The sequence below is a fragment of the Nesoenas mayeri genome (assembly GCF_963082525.1).
Source record: "Nesoenas mayeri genome assembly, chromosome: 1".
Classification (NCBI taxonomy): domain Eukaryota; kingdom Metazoa; phylum Chordata; class Aves; order Columbiformes; family Columbidae; genus Nesoenas; species Nesoenas mayeri.
In genome coordinates, this window is record NC_137541.1 from 3,726,195 (window position 1) to 3,748,941 (window position 22,747).

At 44.8% G+C, this 22,747-nt stretch overlaps 1 protein-coding gene across 1 annotated transcript in view; it reads left to right on the forward strand.

Annotated features, from left to right (window-relative positions):
• Positions 1-21,942, forward strand: part of PLXNA4 (plexin A4) — a gene marked incomplete at its 3' end in the record, with an annotated part of 457,578 nt that extends 435,636 nt beyond the window's left edge. Inside the window, exons 26-31 of the mRNA XM_080363684.1 lie at positions 482-581; positions 2,500-2,690; positions 7,122-7,291; positions 9,771-9,983; positions 20,957-21,107; positions 21,847-21,942. Of these exons, the coding sequence (XP_080219810.1) occupies positions 482-581; positions 2,500-2,690; positions 7,122-7,291; positions 9,771-9,983; positions 20,957-21,107; positions 21,847-21,942 (921 nt within the window). The remainder of the gene's footprint in view (positions 1-481; positions 582-2,499; positions 2,691-7,121; positions 7,292-9,770; positions 9,984-20,956; positions 21,108-21,846) is intronic.
• Between the last annotated feature and the right edge of the window lie 805 nt (positions 21,943-22,747).

The following is a 22,747-nucleotide window of genomic DNA, read 5'->3' on the forward strand; positions in this document are numbered from 1 at the left end:
AGATATCACTTGCAGCTAGGTGGAAGGAATAGAAAATTTCCCATCAGTTTTATCATCCTTATGGCACATGCCATCTTCGATGTTTGGAATAGCTCAGATCATTTTATTCTTCTCATGCTCCTGTTCTGCATAAGAACTTCCTTGTGAAGAGCTTGCTGGCAGCTTTACTGAGGTTAATACAAAGACTCGCGTTGTTGTCACTGGATTTTGAGTTAGGATCTGGATGGAGCAGAGTCTACTTTGTCATCAGTTGTCCTATCTCCCAGGTCCAGGCTTCTAGCAGTATAACAAGACTTTTTGTGCCTTTTTTATTAATAGAACCTCAAGAAAGCATTTGAAGCTTTGGAACAAAACTACTGTCTCGCCTACAGTGACACTGGTTTACAGCTCAGTTTCTGCTGTTCGAATCTCTGTTCTCCTTGACGTGCTCCTCAGCCAGTTCTCAGAAGCTTATTGACAAAGTCCCTTTTTTTCTCTACAGGTGCCAGATGGATCTGTGGTAGCTTTAGTCTCCAAGCAAGTCACTGCCTACAACGCAGTCAACAACTCCACAGTCTCCCGGACCTCAGCCAGCAAGTATGGTAAGGACCTGTCTGCTGATGTGGATTGAGAAGGAGACATCCAAAACTTCATGGTGGCTACAAGACACTGAACACCAGCAAAGACAATGACTGGTTGATATGATTGCTTGAGGAATGACAGGAGGAGAGGATTTAGCCATCTAAAACCTTGGTGTCTGGTCCAAGCTGCTGATCCGAGTGGTTGAGTTGCTCTTAGGAAGTACTTCTCCTCTCTCATTAACAAAAGGAGGACCCTATAAGATTAGCTGCCTACATTTTAGATCACTGAATCTCACTCTTAGAGGCAAGGGGGAAGCACAGGACACTGCATGGGCTCAGTCATTCTGGTGGCCAAAGTCTTTGGAGCACGGTCTATCATGAAGATGAATCCATGGCACAGATAAGAGGCCTCTGAGGCTACAAGCAACCACAATCTATGTAGGGCATATCCTGTCTACAGTTGTGTCTCAGTGTGGGTCTTGTGTGTCACACCCAGCTGTCTTATTATCCCAAAGGAATTTGCACCTGGAATAATAATAAAAATGTCTTACTGAGGTCTTACATCAGTAGTGGATTGTTGTTCCCACTTTACCCATGAGAGAAGCGAGAATGAGACAGCTGTGAAATAGATTCCAGGTGGAAATTCTTCTGCAGAGCCAGAGATCTCGTGAGCCTCACTTGCACCTTCACACACCTTTCCCCCTGAATTGCAGCTCAGGACGTGTCTCACCATGGTGATACTGGAAGGCAAAGCAAGACCTCTCTAATGTGCAACCAGAGTGCTTCAAAACCACCCTCCAACCTGGATGCAACCCTCTCCTATCAGTTTATTATTATTTTTTAACTTATGAAAGCATTTCTGATCCTTCTTACTCCCTTTAGCTTGAGGCAAAATACAGTTGCTCAATGTCCGGAGGAGCCCCCTTCCTCTTTCTCCAAGGACATAAGCATTCCAACAGACCTTATTAATATTCATCCTCTTTGCCATATTGTTGCAATTACTGAAAGACACAGTGACCTTTGAAAAGGAAGACTTGAGGGGGGTTAATTTCTGTTGGATTTCTTTAATTCTTTTGCCATTTGATTTTTCGGGAGGAGGGAGTGGGGAAGAATGCAGGGGGAGGAGAAGATGTGGTGGGTCAGAAGTGACTGTTAATTGCAATTAAGAAAACAGCATCCAGAGAGAAAAAGGATATTCCATCTGATAATTAATATGTAGAGATCGGGAATGCATTAATGAGGCTGATTCAGATCTTGCTACAGAAAGGTGCAACACTCTTCTGTTAATTATAGTTGGAAAACACTCCATATCCACAGCATTGTTGGAAGGTCAGGGAGGGGAATGCCTCATGCCATCACTCAGGGGCAAAGAGAGGTGAAATTCTGAGGCTAAAGGTGTCTTTAGAGAGGAAATTTTGACATCATGTCTGGCTTGGTTGACATCCCTTTTCTTTGCTGAGCAAATCCCTCAGTCATAGGATGATGCTTTGACAATAAGACCTGGCCCATACAAATGCTCTGGAGTCTTCTGTGTCTCACACTAATTTCATCTGGAAATATGCCATTGCTGCCTATTGTTACATATTGATTGATGGAAATTTATTTAATATTAATGTGGAAATGCAGAGCTTGTGAGAGCAGGGACATCACAGCATTGCTACAGCTTCCTCACTTTGGAGACCCAAACTAACCTCACCCCAGGGTGGACTCACTAGTTGTGACTGTCTCAGCTTCATACCCAGATCTGTATGAGCATCCATTCTGTACACTGAATGGGATAAGTACCTGCTACCAAACCCAGACAGAAGAGGTCGTCTTTTTGCCTGTCTCATGAAAAACTTATATTAGGTGGCCCGTCATTAGCACATTTCCATGGTGAAACCCGTTAATCCCAACACAAGTGCTACTAGGGCTGAAACATATGTATCTCTCTTTGCAGAAAACATGATCCGTTACACGGGCAGCCCTGACAGCCTCCGTTCCCGCACCCCCATGATCACCCCTGACCTCGAGAGTGGAGTCAAGATGTGGCATTTGGTGAAGAACCATGAACATGGTGACCAAAAAGAGGGTGACCGAGGCAGCAAGATGGTTTCTGAGATCTACCTGACAAGGCTACTTGCCACCAAGGTATGTGGTTGGGATTGGAAAAAGGGTGATAAATGGGTTTTTAAAGGCTGCAGTGGAACTTCTTCCCTACAAGAAATAAGAGACTGCTCAAAGCATGCCAAAGAGTGATAAAGAAAGAAGGAAAATAGAGAAAGAGGAGTGCTCCAAGCATGGAGGGAAGAAGCTTGAATTCAGAAAGTAGAGTCAGAAAAGGGACATTGGTGAGCAATTAATTAAATTTCCCTCAGACACATGGTATGAACTGAGGAGTTGTCACATGCAGGGACAGGCATTGGACTTGGTGATCCTTGTGGGTCCCTTCCAACTCAAGACATTCTGATTCTAGAAGAACTTAGCAATGAGGAGTGAAAAACGCAGGGTCACGAGACTGGTGGAGAAAGTCAGCACAGAGGTAGGTATGTGTCAGGGTTGTTGATTATACTGGTTTGTAGCTTGTACAAAAATTGAGTAAATTAAGAGCCATGGAGTAAAAGTGTTCAGGTTAAGTTCCAAGGTTGCGTCACAGCTCACTCGCTGAAATGGGATCCTATGCCACAGAACCCTGAGTACAAGTCCTTATTCTCTGCCTTTCCACTGGGCCCATGAAGACTCTTGTGCTGATAACTTAGCAAGGGGTTAATAGGTGGACAGCTCCAAGGAGAGCAGAGTTAGTTGCCCATCCCCAGTGAGACATGGAAAACTCAGGGTCTCTGAAGAAATAGTACAGATTAAGCCAGGCAAGGACAGAGGAGGGACATCCTGAACTGAATCTCCAGACACATCTCACACATCACAGCTGTCCCATGCGAAGTCTCTGCATAGAGAGCAAAGACTGTATTGAGAAGCTGGTAAGATCACATTTTCTTAATCCAAATTCCCCCAAAATGCCAGAAACAAGACTCCTACGTGGGTGCCTGCCAGAGCCTGCAAAACTTTTGTGGTGAGACAGTATGTATTTAGTGAATTGGGGATGCAGCATTGTGGGGAGGACACCTGTACAAATGGAGATCACTCAAGCTGGCAAGTCTAAAACTTACTGCAGTGGACTTTGGCTCTGGGGCAGCCACAGAAAGTGGCTTAATTGCCACTGTCTGCACAGAAAGAACTCACTGTCACTCACCATCACTCTATCCCTTCCCTGTGAAGGGGATGGCTGGTTCTTGCTGCAACTGGCTCTCTCTGGGGTTGGCAAAAGGTCACAGAACCATAGAATAATTTTGATTGGAGAGACCTTGAAGATCATTGAGTCCAACTGTTAACCCACCCTTGACACTAAACCATGTCCCTAAGAACCTCATCCCCACATCTGTTCAACCCCTCCAGGGATGGTGACTCCACCACTGCCCTGGGCAGCCTGTTCCAACCCTTTCTGGGAAAAAAATTTCACCAAGATCCAACCAACTGTCCCCTGTGCAACCTGAGACCATTTCCTCTCTTCCTATCACTTGTTATTTGGGAGAAGAGACCAACACCCGCTATACTACAACCTCCTTTCAGGCAGTTGCAGAGAACGAGAAGGTCTCCCCCCAGTCTTCTGTTCTCCAGGCTGAACCCCCTAGGTCCCTCAGCCACTTCTCTCAAACCTTTCACCTTCTTTCATCTCTGACCAAGACCTATCTTCCACCTAACTCTCTTCTAAAGGCTCTACAGGAGCATGGACAAAAGCAGTTGTCTGAGTTTACATTTATTTGCTCTTCCACTCTGTGGATGGTTGTTTCATTGGAAAAGTCTGCATTAATAAAGAGACTGAAATGATCTTTTGCACGCCAGCAGAGAGGAGGGCAGGTGGGGAGGAAGACAATATAATCAGAGACAGGCTCCCTGTGCGGTTCTTCTGTCCCCTTGCAGTGCAGAGCATCTCTGTGTCCAGATCTCTGTAACGTGAGAGTTACCTCAATGCGTTCCAGAAGTGGAAACCACAGGGCAGCTGTGGCTCAGGTGTGACTGATCACATTGTCATCTTACCCTGCTCTGAGCATGTTTACACCAAGTAGTGATCAAACAGCTCAATCTTCCTCCCTTCTCTGAAGTCTGGACTATCATCGTTTCTTGTTGAGCTGTTAATAGGCACAAAGTAATGCAACGTGTTTATGCAAAAGTCACATGAGTTTGCCCATCAGACAGGTCTCCATCACATACAGAAGTCCTACCAGGATTTATCTGCACATTTGTTCCTCAGCATATTTTTGCTCTGATGTCTGACTCTCCCTGCAGCCTCACTACGTTGCAATGGGATTTGAAGATAAAGTGGCTTTGTCTTTAGCCCTTGGTACATGTCCAGCTCCCTGGACTGAAGATGTTTTCATGGATCACACAATGTAAAAAGAAAATGATGCTCCCCAGGGCTTGGGCCCCAGCTGGTGTAAACCAGCAAGCACTGGTCCAGTGCTGATTTACACTGTCTGGGGATATGTCCCCTGCCCCAGCAATGAATCATTTTTGCTTTCTGTTCTGGATCACAAACTCAACATTCGTAGCTTGGGGTTTTTTGTTTGTGTTTTGTTTTGTTTTGCTTTGCTTTGTTTTGTTTTGTTTTGTTTTTCATGTATACAGCAGGAAAGAGGCTGCAAATCTTGCACAGCAATAGAGAGAGCAGAAAGGCTGGGGGTTTATTATTTCCTCTCTTGGGGTGAGCAATTTTCTTTCCTCATCATGATCATTTGAGGGAGGGAAAGAGGAGCAATTGCTAGTAATACAATCCCAGGGAATACTTTGTTAAACTGACAATGATTTTTATTCTAGTAAATCCCTGACCTCTGAGACCTAGAGTCTCTTGCCTAAAAGCCTCCAAGGTTTTCTTTGTATTTGTGTGGGTGAGCATGTAGAGAACTAATTCTCTCCAAAAACTGAACCTTAGGGCAGCTCTTCCTTTTCAGACCAACAAGATTTCCCCTCCAGGGCCATTTCTGAGTCAGACATGTGCTGCAGGGCTTTATTCACCCTGTAGGAGTTCACACGAGCCAAAGGTGCCTGTTTGTTTCCCAAAGAATAAATCAAATGGTGAATCAGCAAGAGACACCAGTTTTCTAATTAAGTATTTGTTAGTGCTGTATAAACTGGAACCACTCTGGTGGAACCTGGTGCTTCATTTCTAGTAAGGAGAATTTCTTTCCTAGGTCTGCAGAGAAACGGGATAGATTTCTTTTTCAACTGAGGAAGGTTTGTACATCAGGAAATGTTTGTTGGAGATTTCATTGCTTTTTGGTTGTTTTAGTAGCTGCATGGTTTGTTCATGTATAAACACCTATGGAGCTTTGGGGTCAGAACAGAGGTTCAATGTGGACTAGACCTCTACATTCAGCAGGATCTTGCCTGATTCACCCCCAAACCCAGCCTGCAGCTCATCTGGTTATCACAGCTCCTCAACTGCCCTCTTCTCCAAGTCTGGTCACACTCTGATATTCCAGCTCTTCATCTTCTTGCTGAAGGTCAACTGTCCTCATGGGCTTGTCCGGGGTGGTTCCATCCGAATACAAGGAGAAACTTCTTTCCTTCGAGGTGCCAGAGCCCTGGAACAGGTGACCTGGAGAGGCTGTAGAGTCATCTTCTCTGGAGACATTCAAACCCACTTGGACACATTCCTGTGTGATCTGTTCTGGTCAACCTGCTTTAGCAGATGGGTTTGACTGGATGATCTTCAGAGGTCCCTTCTAACCCCAACCATTCTGTGTTTCTGTGGTTCTCTAAGTGCAAGATCTGGGATTCTCCTGCCAGAGGAGCATAAGAAGGCCTCTGTGGTCTCTGCAGTGGATATTACTGAGGTCTGCAGCGCAGTACCTGGCATATCCATACATTGCTTCTAGGATTTTCCTCAGTCCCATACCAATGGGCAGTAAAAAATGAGGAGGCCTCTAAGAGATAAAGATGAAGTTTGTGTTATTTATTATACTACTCACACATATAAAACAGCAATCTCTTTGCAGGCACTCCTGTTCCATTTGTCTCAATGGCACTTTCTGCTCTGCTCTACAGCCATCTATCTTCTATTCCCAGCTTAAGAACTGGGCCTGGATGAAAGCCAGCATAGAAAATGGCTAGTTTTTTTTTGTCTCATATATGCACTAAAGCAGTTGAGGACAGGACTCACAGAAGAGAAATTTTAGTTGGAATGTATACGGGCCTCTCCAGCACCATGGACCTGAGATGGATCATGGTATCCCATCACAGGTGGGACTTCCAGTAGCAGAAAGGATGTGTAGTATCTTGACCAATTCCATCTGACTTCTTTCCAGATGTAGTGAATATTTTAAAGATGCACATGCCTGTTTAAAGACAACTGTATTTAATTTCTGACTCATATGATGTTTAATAGATATTGGTTGGTTCCCACTTTTCAATTACACTTTCTGGGCCTGATTCACAGACAGGCTTTATTTTCTGTGGGGTACCAAAAATCAATATCCTCTTGCTAGTTGACATCTCATATGCTTCTCTCCTTCATTCTCCCAACAGGGCACTCTCCAGAAATTTGTAGACGACCTCTTTGAGACCATCTTCAGCACTGCTCACCGTGGCAGTGCCCTTCCCCTGGCTATCAAGTACATGTTCGACTTCTTGGACGAGCAGGCTGACAAACACAACATCCATGACCCCCATGTGCGGCACACTTGGAAGAGCAATTGGTGAGTGAAACACCCCAGTGGAGTCTGGCACCAAGTTCTGGGCTGGAAGGAGAGGAGAGGGACATGGGGGTTGGGATTTAGTTGCTGGGGAAGCTGAGGAGCCTGGTGTGGGGTTCAGAAGTGCCCAGAATCTAAAGGATGCTCTCGAGGACAGAGTCCTTTGGCAAAACAAGTCCTAGTTTTCCCTGTTTCACACTGGGATGGCAATATTGCTAAGTGAGCTTATGAGGATATAGGAGGAGAAATTGTAAATTGTTTCATTGCCGTAGTGCCCAGGCCCTAAGGGTGTCTGGGGAGGCATGTGGAGAGCATTCAGCACCACCGTCTTCATCTAGATTGGGTGTTCGAACTTACATTATAGTCAGAGAGGGGCTAGAGCTCCATTTGTTTGCCCACATATAGGCATCTGAGATATTTTAAGGTATCCCAGACATCTACAGGGCATGTGCAGCACCCACAAGAGACTTGCACCCTCCTGGGCAGGTGGCTGGATGCCAGAGAAGCATCCTAAATGGTATTTAGCACTTAAAGGGTCTGGAGCTGGATGTGACACCCCTTTGGAGTGAGTGACAAAGTTTTACATCAGCCCCCTGCTTCAGCTACCAGGGAGCAGCCTCTCTTCATACATGTAAAGAGACAGCAGGGAAAAGCCAGGATTGATGGAGAGAAAAGATCTTTGCGGCTCTTCTCCGCTGAGTCTCCCTGTTGGAAAGAATCCCCTGGGGAATTGCTCCCTCCCCTTCTCCTGTGCAAACACAGGGACTATAAAAGGAACAGCAGAGAAGAGCCATGGGGCTCCCAGCTCATGCATCTTTTTTTCCTTTTACCAGCCATGCTGATGGCAGATCGTCACAGCGCAGTGACATAAAAAAAGAAACCCCATGCACCAAAGAGGCTTTCAACTAATGAAACATTAGCATATTATTAACATTATCTGAGGCACTAATCTAAGGCTGATTGCAGCCACTCAGACTAAATGAGCAGGAGGTTTATTTAAGGGGGGAGGGGGGAAGGCACAGTGTGTGTATGTGAGAAAAGGGGCAGTGTGAAGAAATCTGTTCAATCAGATTAAATTAACTCAAAGTCACATCATGGGCTTCATTATTCCCTGCTAGGGACATCGTCCCCCCAGCCCCTCCCCACATCCTTATGCACAATCAGGCACACATATATCCACATTCTGCTTGTCCTCACCGTGGCTGTGTTTGGCATCCAAACACATGCAGAAGAAGTTCTGCACAGCTCACTCATCCACTTCATGCCCCAAGGGCCTATTATGATAGGACACAGGGTAATGATTTTAAACTAAAAGAGAAGAGATTCAGGCTAGACATGGAGAAGAAATTTTTTACAGTGAGGGTGGTGAGACCCTAGTCCAGGTTGCCCAGGGAGGTGGTGGATGAACCATCCCTGGAGACATCCCAGGCCAGGCTGGACGGGGCTCTGAGCAACCTGAGCTGGTGAAGATGTCCCTGCTCATGGCAGGGGTGGCACTGGGTGAGCTTTGAAGGTCCTTTCCAACCTAAACTATTCTATTATCCCGTGATTCTATGATAATGAGCAAATGGAAGGAACTTAGGAACAGGAGAGTTTATCCTGAACATTAGGTGAATTTGTGAGGCTGAAGAAAAACCTCGTGAGAAGGTGCAGGCAATGAAGGCAGACTTAACAGTCTACCTGGCAGAGACAAGAGTCTGACTTCTGATCAGTGACACATCTCAGCTCCTAGGCCATGATCATACAAATGCATTTGCTCTGACACAAAAAGGCTTGAGGCAAAGGCTGGAGGTAGATACCTCAGGGCATCTCACAAATGAGCAGCTCTATTGAGAAAAAGCAAGGGGAAAAATTACTTTGGATTGCAATTGAAATAACATTTCCTTGGTCAGAGCAGATAAATTTTCATTTCAAAGATTGCAAAACTTGCTCTCCAGTCCCTTTCTTTCCTTGAGGCAATAGGTTTTTCTCTGTTACTGGTTCATGCCCAGTGTGCTGGGATCATACACGTCCTTGGGCATAAGCTGTGTAGTGTGACAGTACATGTCAAGTCCCCCAATAATAAGTGTTCACCCTAAGCTTTGCAGACATGGTGCCTATCCTCATCTGATGAAGCAGCCAACAGGCACAGCTTTACATTGCACCCTAACACAGAGAAGCTAGGAGTCATTGTCATCACCTCAATTATACTCTGATTAATTTATGTGCAACTTCAATAAGGTAGCATTGACCTTAAGAGTGACAAAATCTGGCTTATAAAGATAACAGAGACAAATGCTACTCCTGAGGTGACTCCACTGCCATCCCTGGAGTCATATAGGAGAGGAATTTATTGTATGTCAAAGCTTATCCCAGAATCCTTATCTCCTCACCATGATCTTTGATTCCCATCCACCAGTTACCGTTGTAACCACACACAACAAAGTCTGTGAACCGTGCACTGACTGTCCCACCTCTTCCACCCCTTCCATCCCTCTTTCAGCCTGCCCTTACGGTTCTGGGTTAACATGATCAAGAACCCACAGTTCGTCTTCGACATCCACAAGAACAGCATCACAGACGCCTGCCTTTCTGTAGTGGCCCAGACTTTCATGGACTCCTGTTCAACCTCAGAGCACCGTCTGGGCAAAGACTCACCCTCCAACAAGCTTCTTTATGCCAAGGATATCCCCAGCTACAAGAACTGGGTGGAAAGGTGAGTTTTAGCTCTAGAAATAGGAATGACTTTATCAAGTGATAAAATGAGGCCCGGCTTCATAGATGGAGGTAGGTGGCATCATCATTATTGCTTTCAGTAGATATTTTGCCTAAGTAGAAAGCTCTGTGTTCGCCTCTTGTTCACACGTGCCTTGCAGCAGAGATGGAAATTTAATTAGAGGTGTGAACTCAAAGTGTTTGCCATCATTGTTTCTCTAGAGGAGAAACTGTTGAGAAGGGAGGAAGGAAGGGGAGGTGATGTCTTTGAACCCTGTGAAGTACATGGGCTTCAAAATCTTTCCACACAGACCAGAAGTGGTTTGCTGTTCTCAGCATCGTTGCGACAGTCCCCACACATACAATTATCTCCCGTTATTCCGAGTTCACTAGTTTTCCTTGGAGGCTCTTTTGTGCTTTGAATGAGACACCGTAAGATTGACAGGCTGGTGACTGAAGCTCTGCAGGTATCTTCTGAAAGGTCAGAGTTGTCTCCAAGTGTTTTATCCACATCTGCAAGACCACAGTTTTACTGTTCAACCAAAGGTCGGTGTCTGCCAAACATGCTCTGCAGGGAACACAATGAAGACAACTATTCATGTAGTACCAAGGGACTTCAGTTTCTCTAAGACTTTATGCAGAACAAGCAAGTAGCACATCTTGCACTCCATGCAGCAGGAGCCCGTCTGCTGGAGCAAGCCTTGCAGAAGTTGATCTGTGCTTTGTTTTCCAATACGTCACGCTTACTTGGCTTTATTGACAGGTTTGGGAACTGCACAGATGGAGAATGATTGCTAATCTGTAAATACAAAGATGGGTTTATCTTACAGATCATTCCTGTGCGATGCTATCCAGTTTTAAGCAGTGATTTGTCTGGATGACTTCATAGGCACTGTCTAAAATTGATACCATGTCAAGCAGGTTATACGAGACTTCTGTTCCTGTAGGCACACTGCACTGTAAACCTTTGGTGGGGATGGTTTTCTCTCATTTTGTGAAAGGAGAGCATGTCTGATCAAAGAGCTCTGTCTCCTCATCAGCATGAGGTGACATTTTTTACAATAATTCTTCCATCGGTCTCTGCTTTGTCTGGACAATTATTTTTAGATGTGGTTAAACACTTCTGCAAATGTTGTTTCTAGGCAACCTGTAAGGCTTCTATGAGCTACCTTGCTTAATTATGACCTACTTATGGTACTGTGTCCAAATTTCTTAGTGTGTATTGAGGCTGATTGCAGGATTGACCTGGATAGGGGGAAAGAGGTGTCTGAGATTCATTTAGAAATCAAGTTTGCATAAACAGTGATGCAAAGGTGTGATAATCTCTCGACGCTTTAACAATCTCTCGTGTAGTGGCTGGTTGTTTTCCGTGGACAAATATATTGGTTTACATATGACCTTTGTGGTTTTTTTTTTAATCTTTGAAGATGCTACATTTGTTTGACAAACTGAAGTACGTAGGTGGAGAACAAGGTATTTCCTCATGCACCACCTTCTTTTTTTTTCTGGATAAACAGAAGGCTGCCATTACCCTTTTGTTTGTTTGTTTGTTTTCTTTGGTTGGTTGGTTTCTTTGGCTTTTGTTTGTCTGTTTGTTTGTTTGGATTTTTTTGTTTGTATTTTGTTTTCCCACAGATTGATTTCACTTTACAACCTTTTAGAGCTAAATCCTATTGCCCAGTGATCCTCAGCAATAGGTATTGCATTTCCCTGGAAGTTTTCCTGAACAATTGGGTTTGCAAACGAGGTACATAACACCTCCTGCAGCTAGTAAACAGCACTGGATTTCTGTGCCCAGCATGTGCTGGGTTGTTATCTGCACTGATGTCTGACAACTTGAACGGGTGCCCAAGGGGAAGCTGCAGGTTTTGGAATATGGTTAAAGCCTCTGCCCTGCTTATATTTTTGCGTGTCAGTTCCACTGACTCAAGGCAGTGGCACCTGGATGCTGTGGTAGATCAAAGGCAAACATATCAAGGATGAATAGAATATAATTTCAAATCTACTCTGAGTAAATTAATTACTTTTTTTTTTTTTTTCATTCTGCAACTGTACTTTAATGGAGCTATTCCAACTCCAATGGCTTTCAGTACTGGTTGGAGCTATTTCTGCAGTCAACATCAGCTGGAGACAGCATTCTTCAAGACCACTAAACTTCTTCAAAGAGCAAATCATAAGATAAAAAGATTTTCGGTCAGGGAGTTGAAGAAGTGGTTGAGGAAATCAGAAGAACCTGAAATCAAATGAACTTCTTTGAAGAACAGGAATTTATAAGAGGGCAATTACGCAGTGGTAGATTGTAACACTATTTGAAGGCACTCTGGAGGAAAGACAGGCTCCTGCCTTTTAACAGGCCTGCTGAAGTTGCAGCTGAGTGGGTTACTCCAAGTCTTCCCTTTGCAGCTCCTCAGTGTGGATCTTACCTTTAGGACTCACAAAATTCAAAGCAGGGAATGACCTGGGCAGAAGAGACAGGCATCGGTGAAAGAACATACATCCAATCCTTTCAAAATTAGTTTTCCACCTCTTTAGAGCATGAATGTACATTGGGAAGGGAATAGCTACAGATTCTGTCCTGATCCATGGTCTATCTCCATATGGTAGTCAACTGGGAGTTTGATTTCAATAGTGGTTTTTTTTTTAACTGTGTTGGAAGCAGAGGTGGACTCTGCCTGCTGAAACAAACCTACTGAGAAGTCCTGGCTTTTGAGAAAACCAGGTTCAGCATCCAAGGTTCTTTCACCAAGAAAACGGATGTCTAAAAAGTATCTATGTGCAGTCACAACTTGGGTTTCCTGTGGCAAAAGATGAGGCAGAAGTATTAACCCAGGAAAAGGGAACAGGCTATTTGGCTTTTGTTGAAGACTCAGACTGTAGTTCTAAAACAAGGTGGAGGCTTTTCAATTAGCATTATCTGACTCTACTGAAAAAAAAGAGAAAAAGAACAGGAATGGTAGACCAGATTCTCATCTGACTTCTGTTAGTAAAACTCCATAGGCTTTGCTGAATTTACATTAGAGCAGCTTCAGATCTGCATCTTTTCAAGTTTACTTCAAATGTCTCCTTTGAGCCCAGAAATCTGGAGAACTTGGGAGCATTTGATGCAATCCCCAAGCAATACAAAGGGGAGTCTGTTGTAATTGGGACTGTCTCATTAGCATTCAGCACCACACTGAAAAGATGACAAAGGGCTGTGGCTGACCTTTCATTTCTCTCCGTGCTGCCAAGCTTATGATAACACTTGTTTGAACTTCATTAACACCATTTAATTGCCTGCATCACAATCAATACGATGTTTCCCTACTGAAGCCTGGCGTGGAGGCAAGGATGAGGGAGACTGAAAAAGGAGCAGAGCACAAAAAGCAGAAGCCAAAGAGTTTTTCCATTGCACACCGGTGCCTAAAATACCGACAGTGCTGCAAGGAGAGGAACTGGTGCTTTTTTCTTGTACCTGCAGGGACTTGGTCTCCTTTTGACTGCTTATTGTGCATTAAAAATAGCCCCTCAAAGAAAAACTGAAAGTCAATGGAGACAATGCAAATATTCTTAACACCTTGAGAATCTCCCAATCAAGACCATTCAACTGTTTTGAATTTGATCTTGCCAAGTTTGGGTATAAAAGCGGTTTAAGGTGATCTGATTTACGGAATTCAGAATTACAACATCTGCAGTTAATTATGTTAACGTGGGCACAAACACTACCTGACCTACATCTTGGTGCGCAGGTCCTGGGTCCATCGTCTCATCTATTTCCTTTTCCTGAAGCAACTATAATTTGTATGACATAAGACTTTAGATGCTGAGGTCTTAAGCTCAACAGAATATGCCGTGGGAGTATGTTTGGAGGGTGCAGAATGGATAGTCTGTACCCATTCGGGATCTAACCTACATCACTTGGTAACCTGTGGTTTCAGGACTCTGTACTCAATAGATCGTCTCTTCCAGTGCAGTCCTTGTGATGTCCGTTGGCCATTTTGCAGCTAACTTCAGAAAGAAAGACAAATTGGATTAGTTGAGTACAATAAAGATTATAAGCTGCGTACACCATAACATTGTAAGTTGTTGAGGTTTTAAAATGAAACATTGGGGTGACTCTGAGGGCTTTAAAAGAGAGCATCAAATGGCGGGTGCAAACCTTGGCTCTACTTTGAAAAATTCAGTCTTTTGTGTCTCCTTTCCCAGCCAGAAAAGAGGCTCAAGATACAGCATACCAAGGGTCAAGGTAGGGGAGTGCTGTCAGTAGAAATAATAAAAACTGGTGCTGGAAGGGGCCTCAGGAGGTCAACACAACCAGCTCCTGCCTCAGGGCAAGATCAGCTCTGTCTAAAACCTTCCTGACAGATGCTTGTCTACCCCTTTCTTAAAGGCCTCCAACAACAGAGGCCCTACTCTCCTCCAGCAATCTGTCCCTGTGCTTCTCTGTTCTTCCCATCAGAGTATTATTCTTCATGGCCAGCCAAAATCTCCCCAGCTGTAATTAAAGCCCATGCCATCTCATCGCATCCTCAGGGACATGGGCTACAGCTCATTCCGTGCTTCTCTGCTGCACTTTTGGTGTATCTGAAGACTGTTCACTTGTCTTTCGTTACTTTTATTCTCCAAAAACATCCTGATATTTTCTCATCTCAGTAACATGTTGTTCTTACATAGTGTAACTTTCAGCAGACAAGATGTAAACTTGTCTGTACTCAGAAGGTACATCCTCAGACCAACACCCCTGTACTGGGCATTGGTGATGCCAAACCTCAAATCCTGGGGTCGGTTTTGGGCCCCTCATGCTAAGAAAGGCCTTGAGGTGCTGGAGCGAGTTGAGAGAAGGGAATGGAGCTGGTGAGGGGCTGGAGCACAAGTGTGATGGAGCGGCTGAGGGACCTGGGGGGTTCAGCTGGAGAGCAGGAGCTGAGGGGAGACCTTCTGATCTCTGAACTGCCTGAAAGGAGCTTGGAGCCATGGGGGGTCGGGCTCTGCTCCCAAGGAACAAGCACCAGGAGCAGAGGAAACGGCCTCAAGTTGCACAAAGGGAGGTTGAGGTTGGATCTGGGGAACAATTTCTTCACAGAAGGGGTTGTCAGGCCTTGGAACAGGTTGCCCAGGGCAGTGATGGAGTCACCATCCCTGAAGGGTTTCAAAAGACTCATAGATGAGGTTCTCAGGTTCTACATTAATGGTTGGACTAGATGTTCTTGAGGGTCTTTTCCAACCAAAAATGATTTGATGATTCGATGATCTTCTGCACTGAGACAATTCTGGGCAGTTTCTTCTCACAGAGAAACTACCTATGCACTGATTCACTCTTTAGCCATTGCCTCAGTGCTGCCCACTCATCTACCATTTATTCTGAGAGGAAAAGTGGCAGAAAAAGTCATGCACATGCAAAATAAAATCAGTGCCCTAGCTAGCAGGTGCAGTCAGAATCATCCCTGAGAGTTCTCCAAGGCAAACCTCTGGAAGAACTGACAGGTCTTCACCTAACTTTAGAGACAGTAGCTTTTGTTTAGTTGTCATGCTATTATTGCCAAAGTGCAATCAGTGTCCAACAGCCTGGCCTTGAACTTGTCTCCACAATAGGACCACTCCAGGTTAACAGTCTTGCAACTGCTGTAGCTGAATCAGCAGAATTGCAAACTTTGCAGCTCAGATGCCTCCCAGCAAACTAAAACTGCCATGCTGTGTCAACAGAAGAACTGACAACATGTCCTTGCGCTGTTTTGCTCCATCCCATAAAAGACCTGGCTGCTAGATTGTTCCCAAGCTTTCTTTCAGCCCTTGTGTGCTACAGCAGTCCCCCACATCCCTTTCATACATCTCTTCCTCCTTCAGTGGTCTGGATACAGACGGCTATTGCATAATCCTAATTATGTTATTGCTGTAATTGCATCTGCCGTCTGCAGCACATGGATTTGTTACAAGCTTTTCATATGCTAAAATGATTATTAATGAGTGCAGTCCCAACCCAGCGATGGCACAACAACAGCCATGACAAAGGAAAAAAAAAAGATCTTTTGGAAGGCAATTAGCTCCATGCTAAGCTGCCTAAACCAGGGCTGTGCTGGAAAATTTCAGACTGGAGAGGAAGCACTGGCAACATGGCTTTTCTCTTCTCTTTTGATGAGTTAATGAGTTACTGAGTGGCAGCAGACACTGTCATTCTTCTGTAACAGCTCCGCTAAGGAGCCTTTCCTAGTTGGTACCAAAGGCAAGAGCATTTACCACCGGCTAAATAGAGGGAAAGAGTATTCCAAAATCATGGTTATATTGTTTACTTTAGGATAACAAAACAAAATAAAACAAAACCAAAGAAAACTCAGAAAAAGAGGAGGATGTGAAAGCAACAAAAATAGTTATTTTTAAGAGTAAGAGGGAGCGCTACTATATAGTGGTGCATCCAAAATCCTTCCCTATACAATTGTGGCAGTGGGTGGTCCTGTGTGCTCTCATGTTCAAGCCAGGCTTGAGTTGCTGTGCTACTGACACTTGTGGAGTCACATCTTACCATTTTGTAATCCGTGCATCCTCCATTTGAGCTGTTCTTGTGGCCGAGTGAAGAAGTTTCCCAAATTTCTTGAGGGCTTCTGATGTCTAAGGAAAAAAGTTTCCTTCCACATAGGAGAAAGAAGAGTCTTGAGGTCAGAACACGGTGTCCTCCTACGATTTAGGGGAAGCTCAAGCAAATAAGAAAGGTTCTTTTGATGTGCATCTAAGGATCTACAGGAAACAGCTGAGAAAGGGTCCACTGAAGATAACCAAAACTGGACTACCAAAGAAGAAGGAACAAATCTGTAGCATCAGGTCAGTGAGTGGGGCATATCTAACCAAGCAGTCACTGTCTTCTACTTTTACTCTCAGTTTTGAGTCTTTGGAGGAAGGCTGGTTAGATTTGCTGCTTTTCTACCTTTCTATCTCATTCAGAAGGAATCTGACTCAATGGCCCAGTTTGCCCAGAGAGGTGGTGGACGCCCAGTCCCTGGAGACATCCCAGGCCAGGCTCTGAGCAACCTGATCTAGGTGAAGATGTGTTTGCTCATGGCAGGGGGTTGGACTAGATGAGCTTTGAAGGTTCCTTCCAACCCAAACTATTCTATGATTCTATTATTCTATAATGTAGTCTGATATTCCCAACCTCCTGCTGACTAATGTAGCCTCTGGAGCTATAGAAGTATGAGTCAATGACCTACCCATGTCTCAGGTGAGATCTGGTGGTTCTCAGCTTTGGGGTGTTCACAGGAGCAATGTGGTGAAAGAGCATCTCACTTCCCATTTGTTGCCTCACAGTTCAGCTTTGGTGTGAGAGCTGTCAGCTGCAAGAGTAACAGGTGATAAGATAAGAGGGAATGGCCTCAAGTTGTGCCAGGAGAGGTTTAGATTTGATATGAGGAAAAATTTCTTCATTGAAAGGGTTGTCAGGCATTGGAACAGGCTGCCCAGGGCAGTGGTGGAGTCACCATCGCTGGAGGTGTTTAAAGAATGTGTCGATGAGGTTCTTACGGACATGGTTTAATGCCAGTGCTAAGTTAATGGTTGGACTCAATGATCCTGAGGGTCTGTACCAACCAAAATGATTCTATGATTCTAAGGACAAAGGGAAGTGGCACACAGAAATGCCAGCAGATAAAAATGTAAGGGCCTCTGAGGTTTGGTAAAAGCTTCACTGTGGTTTTGATGACATTAGGGGTATGCAAATGGCAGAGAGACCCTAAGTACCTCTGAAAATTTGAGTTCAAATAGAAAGTAAATAAAGACTCAGCAGGAATGTTGTCATCTCCCTGCCAGGATGCTTTAATATACACATTCATAATTTCTTTAGATAGCGCAATGATGGCTTCATTAGAAACACTTCTCTATATAAGTCATTTGGCCATGCTAGAGTTTTGATGAAAGGATATAATATATTTCACCCCTGTACTAGGAGCTAGGTTTGATTATTGGTACATGATTTTTATTTTTTTTTCACCTCCTTTCTCTTTTATTTTTCCTGCAAAACAGATTTCCACAATAACTTGGTTTGCAGTCTTAATGGGAAATGTCTGCTCAGGTGTGTGACAGCCAGGGAATTGAGTCCAGGGGAGACCAGGACACTTCAGTGTGGTGATGGGTAATGGTCCGTGAACCCAGAACACTGAGATCACAGCTTGAGAGTGTGTCATGGATGGAAAGACCTCCAGCTCCTGAAAATCAGATTTTTGCATCCTGTCTTTTGCTCCAGGGAGCACTGCGTGTTGCTTTTTGTCATTCAGATGAGTCATGGGAGGGTTATGCTGCTGGGAAAATATCTCTGCAAGGGCTGGCAAGGGACTGGGGAGTTTTCGGACCCTTGTGAGTCAAAGATCCATGAGAGCGCTGCTACCAGGCAAAAGGGAGAGAGGAGAAACTTGGAGAAGCGGACAGCACCTGTGTCTGCATCTCACTTTTTAGACACACCCCATCTCTGCACCCGCCATCCTGGCATCGTTTGATGACTAGCCAAACCAGGGAGGAAAAGGAACAATTCAACTGCCTGTTGGAGCCAGACTGACAAATAGAACACAGTAACTCTGCTTTCCTCCACTGGCCTCATTTATTTTTGCTGTGATGTAATCCCCTTCACTTTTCATTTCGCCCTGCAGGAAGGTGCCTATGCAATATTCATGAGGAGCTGAGCTCTCCTCCATGGCCTTTTCTTAGGCACCATAAATCAATGCATTTCACTGCATTGCGGGCTGTTTCTCCCCACAAGTCCATGAACTGTGCTGGTTGCACACAGATGTAGTTTTCTTTGAGTGCCAAAACACACCTTGTGTTTTGGCCATGGGACTTGTTGTTTCTCAGCAACATGCTTTGGCTCTAATGAGCCCGCAATAGCATTGTCATGGACGCCACCACTCCCTGATGCTTTCTGTTGCCTAGAAGAACAAGGCAGTGCAGGTCTGATTTTGTCTATCTGCTGATGCTGAGACTTGTTTGAGTTAGTTGGGAGTGGAAAAAGGTCTAGAAATACTTACCATCATGCTCATCATCTTCTTCTGGAGGTAATTCTACAGGATGGGTCCTCGTGAGGTTTCCAGATGGCTCCTTGACTCATAGACAACTGTTCAGGTCTACTTGGGGGTTAGGAGTTAGACAAAGTGGAAATCAAAATTAAGCCCAGACCAGTCATCACCGGAGTACTGGGAATGGGCAACATTTAGACCATGAGACTGAGTTAGACCAGGATTTTTGGCTGGACCTGTGCCCAGAAGACAAGATGCCAAGACTCACGGGGGAGTAATGTTGTTGTGGGTACTGGAAGGCGCATTGAAGTTAATGAGGTTTTCTTGAGATTTTATGATGAGCCAGAGTCTAGCTCTGGAAGCAGTCAAGCTGGAAGACCATGTAGAGGGCTGGGAGAAGAATGTCTGCCTTCTTTCCCAAGGGTTACATCAACCCTGTTCTGCAAAAAGAAGGTAGAAACTGAGACCAACCCATTGCAATAAACCAGGATGGGAATGTGGGGCACAAAAGCAGACAGCAAAACTGGAGCTTTCTGGTGTGAAGGGGTTTCCTGTCAGTGTTTGTGTGTGCACTGTGTTGTTTTTCATAGGAGACTTTGGCATCTGCTTGTCCCACCTTGTCATAGGGAGTATTTTCCCACTTGTCTGTCTGAAGGATCCTTATCATACAGCACTTCAGTGTCCAATTTCTCTGCAGTGGAAAACAGCCTCCATCTCAGCAGGTGTCTGAACGCTGTTTACAGGACACCTGTCAGCTCTTTTGGCTCCCAGTCCCCTCTGCCTCCTAATTATAAAATTGTGGATTGCTGCAGCTATAGGCTTTTTTCTTTTTTTTTTTTTTCCTTGTGCACAAAATGTCAAATTGCAGAAATTAAAAATGTAAATGATGGCGCCTAATTAACCAGTTGACAGCAGAACACAGCTGCAAGTGACAGTGACTGATTACCTTCCGCAAACCTTGTCCTCCAAGACCTGCCTTACTCGAGGGACGAAGGACATCAAAAACAGCAACTCCCTTAAAGAGACATTACTCTGCTGATGAAGCCTGGTCGGCAGTGGCTCTGGGACCTCCATATCCTTTGCATAAAGCCCCAGTCTTCTTGAACTCAAAAGGAATGTTGTTGACTCCTAAGGGACACGGATTTTCCACAGTCAGAGTGGGAATGGAGCGGTTTTGAAGCTTGTTGCCTCAAACTGTGACATCAAACCAGCTTAAAATTTGAGGCAAAATGGAGATGTTTAACATCAGAGGAATTGCTGGGATAGGTTGGATTCGGTGTGGCAGGTGGATGACGTAAGCAATGGATTCAGATGTACTAGTGTGAATGGTACAGGAAAGCACGGAAAGATTTTTGTCTATGGGAGATAAATCCTGAGCTCTTGGTGAACAGAGGGACTGGAGGTAGTGCTCATAGCCCCTGAAGTCCTGAGAAAGGAATCCAGCCTCGATAGGTACTGCCTGTTTCTTTGATGGCATGGAGAAAGTTTACGGGATGATTTCTGGGATTTCAGTCTCAGAATTTAGGCCTCAAGGTATGGCAGGGGAGGTTTAGATTGGATATTAAGACAACGTTTTTCACAGAAAGGATTGTTGAGCATTGGAACAAGCTGCCCAGGGCAGTGGTGGAGTCACCATCCCTGAAGGTGTTTAAAAGACACATAGATGAGGTTCTTAAGTGCCAGGGTTGGTTTAATTGTTGGACTCGATGATCTTGAGAGACTTTTCCAACCACAATGATTCTATGATTCTGTAATTCTATGATTCTATGATAATAGGATTGAGTAAATACAACACGTCTGGTATCCAGGAATAGTGCTTCAATAATTCGCACTTTTGGCTAAGTCATCTCCTTTGCTGCAAAAGAACATGACCAGTTATATCATTGTCATTGATGCACCAGAAGAGCCTGAGAGTGCTAAGTGTGTCCTTTCTCCTTACTGTTGATGGTTTTCATCTCTTGACTCCCTACTCCTCCCCTCAAGAAACACCTGTATTTCTCTCTCTCAGGTACTACTCAGACATTGCCAAAATGCCAGCAATCAGTGACCAGGACATGAATGCCTACTTGGCTGAGCAGTCTCGTATGCATATGAATGAGTTCAACACTATGAGCGCTCTCTCAGAGATATACTCCTATGTTGGCAAGTACAGCGAGGAGGTAAGAGCCTTGGAGGGGGAAGAGCAGTTCTGCAGGACTGTGGGACAACACACCCATTCCCAGGGCCCAGCATGTGTTTCAGATCATTATTTTCATGCTGACTAGGGGGATGATGCCTTTAAGGAATGAAAAGTGAGGCCTGGGATCTAGAAAGGGAAGATCTGGGATGACTGGTCTTCCCCATACTCTCCATCTGGATCCCTGTCGGTTTTGTCTCCAATAATTGGTCAATCAGATTTAGCTGGCTTGCAGTAGTTGATGATCAGATTGTTACAGAGGAGCCCTACATGAGCTCTGCATCACATGTGGCCAAAAGTTGTTTAATCACATGCACCTAGTGTTATTTCAGACACCCTAAAGCATCCACAAATGGTCCAGCAAGCACGACACAGGGACTTAAAGGTGACCAGGATAGTTCTATGTGTTGAAGGTCAGGTGAGACCCTTTAGGGCATCTCAAGTGGCATGGCATGATGAATAAAGCTACTAAATAATCGATCTCCAAGATAAGAATCTATTTGATTGGTTGCAATCTAGAGGTCTACATTTAGTCAGATCAACCCCAAACTGCCTGCCTAGTTCCCTCCTGTCTGACTGACCTGTTTTGCATGATCTAAGCTAAGTCTGGGACCTACCTTAGAGAAAGATAATCCCCATCTTCTGCTGTAAGATGCTAGAATCAGTCCTTTTGGGAGAAAAAAAGAAAAATCCCTCTAATTTCTTTCTCTTTCCTTTTCCAGATTCTCGGAGCCCTTGATCAAGATGACCAGGCTGGGAAACAGAAACTTGCCTACAAACTTGAACAAGTCATAACCCTCATGAGCATAGACAGCTGAGAACTGTCCTGCCAGGGACACCCTGGGAGGGATAAACCAAGTCGTGCCTCACTCAAGATCATCATCTTTACCAAGTGCAAGTTTTGATCGGCTGTAAGCAGAGTCACCTGAACAGCAGTCCTCTCTCTCTCTCTCTCTCTCATTTCTTTCTCTCTCAAAATCTATGGACAAAATGACAAAGCCCCAGGGGTTAAAAGAAAAGACTGAAGAGGAATCTTGGCTCTGGGGATATTGAGTCATTCAGGTGGATCTCTCCTTTTCACAGCTTCACCTCTGCCTTTGCCCTAGAGAAAAACTCTTACACGCAAAAAAAAAAACCCTATAAACCTTCTTCTAACATCACATCATCACTCTGCAGATGGGCAATTAGGAGGTCACCTCTGTCATGCTGCTTTAACTGCCCTCCAAGAGCTGTAGGCTCTAGTGAGGACATGGGAATGAACTCAGTGTTACTAAAAGTCTCCCCAAGGGGAAGGCGACCTGCCTGCAGGGATCCCAGAGGGCAGGAGTAAATCGAGATCCTCTCTTGCAGAGCCATTGCAACTCTATCTCTTGAGAGTGACCCACTGGGAGAGGAACCCCAGGGCTCCCTGAAAAATGCCACAGCTCCATCCAGAGTGGGACCATTGTGGCTTTTATCTGCCTGGGCAAACAGCGGCGTAGCTGCTCTCTTGGGGCAGGGGAAGGGTCAAGAGGGGAGAAGGAGACCGATACTCCCCTGCCAATGTGTTTCATATGGTTATTCTTATTTTTTGAAGAGACCTGTGTCCCCCTCTGTCTTTCCCATTGTGTCCTGTTGGTCGTA